The sequence below is a fragment of the Cupressus sempervirens genome, chromosome 4 (genome assembly GCF_028749045.1).
Source record: "Cupressus sempervirens isolate cs-2001-9-10 chromosome 4, ASM2874904v1, whole genome shotgun sequence".
Taxonomy (NCBI): Eukaryota; Viridiplantae; Streptophyta; class Pinopsida; order Cupressales; family Cupressaceae; genus Cupressus; species Cupressus sempervirens.
The window spans coordinates 296,727,472-296,736,818 of record NC_143121.1 but is presented as its reverse complement, the minus strand read 5'-3'; the positions used below and the strand labels follow the sequence as shown (position 1 = coordinate 296,736,818).

The window sequence follows — 9,347 nt, the reverse complement described above, 5'->3', positions numbered from 1 at the left end:
AGCTAATCAGGTTTCATGCAGATATCTATTATCTTTGTAGCTTCCTCATTGTTTTGGGCTAAAATGAAAACCCACACACAGAAAAGGGACAAGATGTCCAAATTTATTTATGTACGAAAATCCTTACCCATAAATTCCTTGCCTAACAAACACTTGATAATGCTTACAAATTCATCTTCTTGAATGTGAAAAATCTTACCTAGGTGACGTAGCATGATCTCATTGCTAAAACCTAGTGTTTGTTTCTTCTCGGGGGTTGATAAGTAATTTCTTTGCCTATATTTTCTCTTTAAGCCTTAAGCCTACTCACTATGGAAAGACAATGACATATGGAAAAAGATTCGATTTAACCTTTTCCTATGTTTAGAAAGTTCCCCAAACCCCTATGACACCATATTTGGTGCTTACTCCATGTGACTTTTTCTCACTATCTTTGTAGCCTTTACATGTGCCAAAGGTAATGACTTCAACCACCAACATACCACCTCACATCTCCATTACTGCGATGTCATTTCATTTGCTTGATCAACTTAGGAGTTTTGATTTTCAGATAGAACAATATTTGTAAATTCCTCTATCATCTCTTGATGTTTTCCTAAACTAACACTAATTTTGGCCCTTTTGTCTGCCAACTCAATCCCTCCCCTTCTAGTGTGGGGAATACGAAAGCTCTCAAAGCCATCTAGTAACCTTCAAATCTCTTTAATGTACTTATCTAGAGTCCAAGCCTTCATTTTTCCATTGATCACGATTTGTGAATCACTAACTAGATGAACCTTCTTACCTCCATGTTTCTTAGCAACACTGAGAGCAAAGATTATTGCTTGACATTTTGCCACATTATTCATCCCCTCCAATAAAGACTTGGCTCCTAGAACCATGACATTATTGTCTACATTCAAGAGTGCGCACCCAACCCTACAACATCCTAGGTTACCTTTGGAAGCCTCGTCAAAATGTACTCTAACCTAACCTTCCTCCATCTTTTGCTTTTTCTCTCTAGGATTCATCATAGAGGGTAAGCCCATTAACAAAGAATTATATAAAAAATTATTAATAATCAATTGTAAAGTATAGTTAATTTAAATCTCAATCTTAATTTTATTTGTAAATATAATTATTGATATATATTTTCTATTACATATCATATGGTACTATTATATTATAAATAAATTATAATAGCAATATAATAATATTTTTATAATAATAATATATAATATATAATAGTATTTCTGAAAATACTATATAATTTTTAAACATTTTTAATTGAATAACAAAAGTTACATTCTAAAAAAAATATAATGTCAAAATTTACAAATTTAAACTTTGACGTTCAAAAATATTAAACATTAATAAATCACATTCTCATAATTTAAAAATAGCTCTTAAAAAATATTATCCATCAATTTGGTCAATATAAGAGTTAAATGGACTCCAATCAAATTGCAAAAAAATATTTTATAAAAATAAATATTTTATAAAAAATACAAAGTTAAAAATCTCGCGTCTATACTATGTATTGATTTTCTAATAAAATTTAAAAATTATTAATTCTAATTGGTAGAAATGAAGAATTTTAATCACTGGGCAAAATGAATAAACCATGCAATAATTTTCTCATACGGGAAACAAGTCACTTGCCATTACAGCTCATCAATAATTTTCTCCTAGGGTAAAATGATTGCACATGAATAAACCATGCAATAATTTTCTCCTAGGGTAAAATGATCGCACATGAATAAACCATGCAATAATTTTCTCCTAGGGTAAAATGATCACACATGTACTAATAGCTTATCACACATGTACTAATAATGGACCATTTTTTAGTTTCTTTGATTGTTGATTGGTTCAATTGTACAAAAAATACTATTTTTTGGGTGAATGACTATTAGGGGGTCTTATTGATGGATTTCAATGAACATTTCAAAATAACACTTTTAGACCACCTTGCACTTTACAAATTCTACAAAGAGCTCTGTAAATGTGGAAAAACCAAAGGATTAGATTTAAGCTCCTCACCAAAAAAAGGAAGAAATTTAGACATAAAACTTTACATTTCCCCTTTTAATAATATAGATTATGCCAACATAAGTAGGTTTGAGCCCCTAATAGACTTGCACCTGTGCACATATTCCCCGGGCACATTCAGACTCCTCTTTGGAATTGGCTTTTTCAAAATCTGGATTTGAAATTTGTTGCATTTGTTGCAAAATTGGCAAAATGGAATTAGTAAACCAGACTTCTAATTTTGCCTCAAAACCAGTTTTCTCAACTTGCTACTAGCAAGTAGGAATTGAAAATCAAAATTGGTTATGTTTTTTAAGGAGTGTAAAAACAATAGATTGGACTACTTTTTGAAATTTGCCTTCAACTCTAACCTTAAGCATAAAAATGTGTCTTCACAGGCAATCTTCCCAGTGAAATAAACAGTTGAACTAAAGTCCCCAAAATAAAAATAAAAATTTGCAAAACTTTGATTTGGCTGAAACAAAATTTGTACAAATCCCCATTTTTAAAAATTCCACAAACCAAACAGACCTACCTGAAATCTGTTTATTGAATATGAAGCTTTAATACCGGCTGTATGAAGCTGTTAATTTAAAAAATAAAAATTGGACAGTCTTGAAAGCCACAGGAAACAGCAATGGAAACCCTAAATAAACATAAACTAGGGCCGATGGCTGTATATTGGAATTTTGGGAGAAGTGTTGTTGTCGCACTATAATTTTGCTAATTTGTTGGCCTTTTCGCCACCATCAATGAGTGCTGCGGGAAGAACACCTGCAAATTATAATGTCTTATTACATTACAAGTAAAAAGGCTTTTGAATTAAGCTGAACCCAATGCCATGGGGATTTCGATTGATAGGTTGAGCAACTTACCTGACAATTTATTGTGCTGCAACATTCTTTCTCTCCTTCCTCTGAAAGACGCTATTCGCTCCTCTGTCCTCTCCCCTAGATGGCGGCACCTCTGGAAGCATATGCCCTCTCTCGATTTCTCTCATGACTTCTTTCGATCGCTGAATCATCCAGACAGAGTGCGAACTGAATGCTTAGGATACCTAAAGCACATAGTCGATAATATTCTTGTCCGCCATTCCGCCCAGCTTGAAAGTTTTAAGTTTTATTTCGGGTATTCATTAAACAGAGTTAATGTTGAGAATATTGCAGAATGGATTGACTCCGCAGCTGCTAAAGGAGTTAAACATGTGGGGCTTGTCATCAACTTTATCAGAATGGGAATTCATATACCACCTTCTCTTTTTGATTGCCATTCCCTCGCGGGTTTGGAGCTTCGAGGTTTTGCATTTTCAGAAATACCTACTTACTTTGGGGGATTTTTGTCACTTAAAACATGCTCTTTTTCTTTTATTGAAAATTTGACTGATGACAAGCTTCAAGAGCTCATCGCATTATGTCCGCAGCTTCAGAAATTGGTGCTGGAAACATGTCCTCAGTTGAAAAATATAAGAATTAGGGCTCCAAATCTCGACAGCTTGAATTTAACTGATTTGGAAATAGAATCATTGACAGCAGACTGTCCTCGACTGGTCAAACTCGAAGTGGAGTATTGTCAGAGCCTATCTAAATTGCAGCTAAATTTTTGTATGATTCTACAAGATCCAACTGCTTCAGATTTTGGGTCATTTGTAGGAGTTTCTACTGTGAAATCATTAAAAATATTATCCTTTACGACATCGCCATTGCTTTTGCACACATTTCAATTCCTTTCACATCGTCTTTATCTTACCCTACTTGGCAGTTTTCCTGATCTTGAAGAACTGAGATTAACAGCCATCTGCTTTCAGGTTAGTAATTTCCTGTATCTTTCAGGTATCAAATTTAGAGTTAATATAAATAACCTGCACTTTTTAAAATCTCAGGACATGACATTAGGCAAGATGGTAGTACCAAGGCAAGATGTGGCAGCGGAGAACATGTTGGCTGAGACAAAGTTTCCAAATTTGAAGAAGGTACACACAGAAATATCATTTGAGATGAGTCAAATTGAAATAGCTTTCCTGGCTTTCCTTCTAGCAAATACTCCATCCTTGAAAGTTATGAGTGTCATTCTACCTCACTGTCCCAAAAATATTCACAATCAGATGTTCGTGGATCAAGTGCTGTATTTAGATAGGGTGTCTCTAGGAGCAGAGATAAGAATATTAAATAACAGAGAGGTAGTTGATGCGATCTGTATGGAAATGCCTCCTTCTGCCTCCGACCATTCACAGGATTCAGATTAGAAGGAAGGTGAGGCACTCTGTTTTAATAGGTTATAAGCAACCTAAATGAAATACACCAAGGTTAGACGTTCTATTGATAGCATGGGTAGTACAATATTTTCTGATAAAGAACTGCACCTAAAGATAATATACCGTTCCTAAATTTTAATGAATTCAAATTCAAGAGAGATCATTATGGCATGAAGTTTACAACAAACACTAAATTATCTTCTGATTTCGGATCAGAAACTAAAAAGGCAAAATGATAAGCAAGCGGTTTTAATGATTCAGTGGAAAGGGCAGCTCTTTGTGTTAAGAGTTCTTTGCAGCACCATGGCATTAAGCTGCCTAACAAGCTTGGTATTTGGCTTTGCTTGTCTCTTTTGTTGACTCTAAATTGTTAGTTTTTGAATTATATCTGTTGGTTTACACCCTTAATGTGGTTCATTCGGTTTGTTCATTAATGCTGCTGGGCCTTCTTCACTGAATGTTTACTTTAACCCAGAATTAAAATTAAAAAATATATTATTTGTTGTCAATTATTTTCGATAGGTTTTAACTTTCAAACTGTGTTACCCAGGGACGCATCCCAGGCCGAAAACCCTCGCCGAAAACCCCCATCCTTGTACCGGAAACATTTCAGGGACTTGGGGACAGCTAGGGGAGGTCCCCACCCTGTCCCCCTTTTCTGAAAATTCTCAAGAAACGTCCCATAAATTTGGGGACTTTAAAGAATTTTTTTGGCGACGTCCCTACATCCCGGGGTCGGTTGGGGACTCCTTGGAAGTCGCCGCAATGGATGGGTATCCCCAATTCTATAGACAACATCAGCACTAATAAAATAAATTTTTTTTTTAATATTAAAGTAGGCCCCTCCTTCCAAGTTTACCCTAACATCCTCATTACTGTTTGGTAGTTAATTCCTGCTATTTGGGGCCCTCTGATTAGTATTTGACAACATTGCATTAAGAATCATGGAATTAATATTGCTGTTATAGTCATTCTATGTGCTCAGAATTATATAGCAGACTGTTTGCAAGGTGCTGGGAAAGTCTGAAAAGTGCATTGTATTTAGAACATGTATCCTTATGTCATTTTCTAGCAATACACGAGTGCTTGGTTGGTCTTGGGTTGATCTGGGTCCTTTGTGGAAGATATGGTGAATATTAGAAGTCGCATCAAGATACCATCTTATTGTAACAAACCTATCATGATCAAAACTGTATAGTGGACTTTTTTGTATTAATATCAGTCCACTTACAATGAATTGAAAGTGTAGTTTCAGAATTAAATGAAGTAGTGTGTTTCGATTTGGAAGGTGGGTTATCGTTCTTGTTGCTATTGAAAATGAATTCTATATTATTTTTTGGATATATTTCAAAATTTTATATTATTATTTTAATATTACGTGCACATTGACAATAATTCCAAATTATAAATGCATTATAGCATATTGAACATTCAGTTTGATTATTGAAATATTGTATGTTAAGGTTCTATGATGTTAAAATTACATGGTTTATCCATGTCTTCATATGAATATAATGTATATATGTAAATTTCCTTATATATTTTATATTTTTTCTATACTTCTATAACCGTCCCACCCCAAATTGGCAAAAATATTTGCTGACCTGAAAAACCGTCTCACTGTTCCTTGCTGCTGTCTGCGTCCCAGAAACTCGGAGGAACATAGCTTTTAAGCTCCACTTTGCTCTTCGGCGCTTCATATTATTTAAGATTTTTGTAGAAGGTTCTAAGATTAGACCTTTCTTTTGAGAAATGCATATCATGTCAGTACAGGGGCACATAATGTAAATGAATGTTATAGTGCACACAATAGGTCACTTTCTAAAACAATGAGCACAGTTAACAAGTGTGTCTCTAACCCAAGAGGAATGAACTCAATATTTCTTATGATACTTCTAGATTTATCTGTGATATTGTTGATGTTAGTTTTTATACCACATAACATATTAGCAATTGAACATCTGATATGGAGTATCAAACACACAATTCCTCTCTTGAAAAGTTAATGCTCATGGGACATGAGAATAACTCCAATGTTCTTTACACTTGTGGATACTCACTCAGTTTGTTGATGTGATTTGTTGGTAATCACATAGGTGGCCTTATGCTAATTGTTGAGGATGACTTGGACTTTGGTGGGATGATGGAGATGGTGATTCGGTGTGGATGCTAGATGTTGGTGGAGGGTGAATGGTTCTTATGATTGGTATCTTTTTAACTCTCTTCGTCAAAATTCTAAGTCCTAAACTACTTGCTATCCTACTCCTTCTCCTATGGATGGAAGATTAGCAAATGGACTAGGATCGAATCTAATGAAAGTTAACCAGTGGCTCTACCTCCATAGATGCAATGATTCAAAGAAAAATAAACTAGTTTGCCACACAAAGCTTTCCAACAAGCCGTTAGGATGTTAGTGGTCTAGTATTGATCCCTATCAAACATCTACTAATGCTACCATGCAACTATTCATCTACTTTGCTCTTACTTAACAACTTGAAATGCAACCAACTTTAACAACTTGAAAGGAAATGTTACTCTAACTATTTGGAAGTAGAAACTATGCAATAATACCAAAGGCTCTTAATCACCATGCAAATCACAACAATGAGAAAGAAATAGCGAATTTTGGCATTATCTTTGCAACAATTTTCTCTGACCATTACAAATGAGAACAAATGGCCTTATATAGAGGCCAAAATGTACAATCGACGGTAGAGATAAAGAGGCAAAATCGACAATCTAGATTGAATCTTAGAAACCCTAATTAGGGTTGCCACCCCATCGGCCAATGAGAAGACACCACCTCTCCAATGGACCAATGAAAAAAGTGGAAAAGTGGCAACCAATAAGAAGGCACTGAAATGGTGGCCAATCAGAATTAGACACTTGTTCTATCCTAGAAGAAAGAGAAATTGCCACTTGGGCTTACATCAAATGATCTTCTAATATAACTCTCCCTTTTTCTTTCATTCTTTTAGCTAAGGCAATGAATTTAGCTAGCCTTTCGTTGACTTCGTCCATGGGAGGGCAAGATGTATGCTTTATCTTGAGCTCAGCCGATTTCATCATGCTGCTTGCTGCCTGTAGTGTCTTCTCATGGTCCTTCTCATACTCTTTTGTATATCAGATAAAGGCATTGAGGGAGGAAAGGGTGCCCAAATTTTTTTTCTTGATAGCAACCTTTCCTAACTCATCCAATCTTGATCCAAGTTTTGTCTCATCAATATCTTCTTCTTTGATGTCTTCAAAATCAAGTGCCACCCCAACGTCGCTCATCATGGTTGAAATAAAAGTGTCAACGCTTGGGCTGTGCTGTGCAACTGCACTCTATATCTCCTCGAGTGTTCTCAGTCTGGTAGTCAAGGCAACAAACCAAGACTCAACCGTACTCAATCCTCTTTCATCAACCAACCTGGCCCTCTCCAAATATGCCTTTGGAAGCCCGATGAACACCTACAACCTGGGAATAGCCACATCTTTGTCTAGGAGGAAATCTTTCCACTTTTCTTCAAATATTTCGAATTTGTTTCTAATAGTCACCAATGACTGGAATGTCAAGATGAAGGAAGACAAGAAATTTCACCCATCTTGGATTGTATTGTGGATCCAATCCTTGACTTTATGTAGCTGAGTTGATATTTCTTCTAGGTTGCTCCTATTGTCTTGAGGAAGGGCTGCTGGTGCAATTGTTAGATAGGTTGGCAATCTCTCCAATATTTGTTCTTGGCCTCCAACTTTACGATCCTTTCATTTGCCTTCCTCAACCTTTCTCTGATTGAAGCTATACCCTTTTGGATCTCTTCACATTCCATATCATCTGTGTTTCTTCCCAAGTTGTGTTCCACTATTTCATATTCTTGGGCCGCAATCTCATCCACTGCCTTGTTGACTGTTGGTATAGCAATCTGAACCTTTCAGTGACCATCATTGTCGCTTTTGATTACCTTTGCCACCGTTTTTGCCATTTGTTTCTGGTTTTCGCTATCACCCTTTTCTATTAATCCTTGGATGTCTTCCGTTGTTCGGGCAATTACTACCTCGCCTCTTGGCATGAGCATTTGTCTTAACCATAGTGGTGCGGTGCATCTCCCCAAATCTGGATTTGGTTTGACCAACAAAGCATCACCAACGGCCTCGGGTGCTTGATTTATTGCCTCAATATCAATCGACCCATCTTCGTCTCCGCTAGTTACTGCCATATCATCTCCTTGTTGGTTTTTTGAGAGAGGGGAGTACTCGGTGCTCTCACTGTAACCACTTGATTCTGAATTAGAGCTCACCTCTACCGTGGCCCCTTTATCACTTGAATTGACTTATTATGATTTCTCTTGAGGGAGCTACGTGCTGTCTCTTGGCTGGAGGTTCTGAATGTTCTTTGCTCTTCTCAACCTCCAAAGCCCTTTTCTTGCTTCTAACTATTTCTTGTTGCCGGCTACTTCCTTCACCCTTCTGTCCGACTAATTTTGTTGGACCTTCTTTCGGCCTCATCTTCTCATAAGGGGAATCCTTTGACTCTGTAGCTTCCTTAATCTTTCATTATACCACGACTCGGTATGCAAATCAATTGCTTTTGTAACTGCCTCCAAGGAAGGATCCTGATGGTCATCCCAATCTACTGGATTCAATTCTGTTCCTTCTATTGTATTATAATCTTCTCTCAACACATCTCTATCATCCTCTAGTTGACCGGGAATATCAAGGCCTCTCCATTTGATATCTCTCATCATGTTCACCGACAACCTTGAGAAAGCTAGCTTTCTCACACGAAAGTCATCCTTGGCATTGGCCCAAAAGTCTTCTATAGTGGGAACATGTTTAAATATATTGCCATGAGATACCTTGATAAGACCATTAGGATCGAATCCTTGCCTTGCTCTGTACCATCCTAGATGATACCATTCCAATTCCTTCTCCGTAGCTGCAAAGGCGACTCAATTGGGGCAACTATCATTGCCAATTCTGAATGAGAATGTAATCCCTGTTTTACCTTCGTTTCTCATTATTCTATCATAGTGCTCAAGTTGCCTAGCCAATTCCAAGAAAACTACCTTGTCAGGTGGGTATCTTGGAAACCTCTTGGGACAAA

At 36.5% G+C, this 9,347-nt stretch overlaps 1 protein-coding gene across 1 annotated transcript; it reads left to right on the top strand.

Moving 5' to 3' along the window:
* Positions 1 to 2,544: 2,544 nt before the first annotated feature.
* On the top strand, positions 2,545 to 4,669 carry LOC149561179 (uncharacterized). The gene is made up of 2 exons (XM_089825001.1): positions 2,545 to 3,814; positions 3,890 to 4,669. The coding sequence occupies exons 1-2, from the start codon at positions 2,852 to 2,854 to the stop codon at positions 4,250 to 4,252; spliced, it is 1,326 nt and encodes a 441-aa protein (XP_089681127.1). The 5' UTR covers positions 2,545 to 2,851; the 3' UTR covers positions 4,253 to 4,669.
* Positions 4,670 to 9,347: the final 4,678 nt, after the last annotated feature.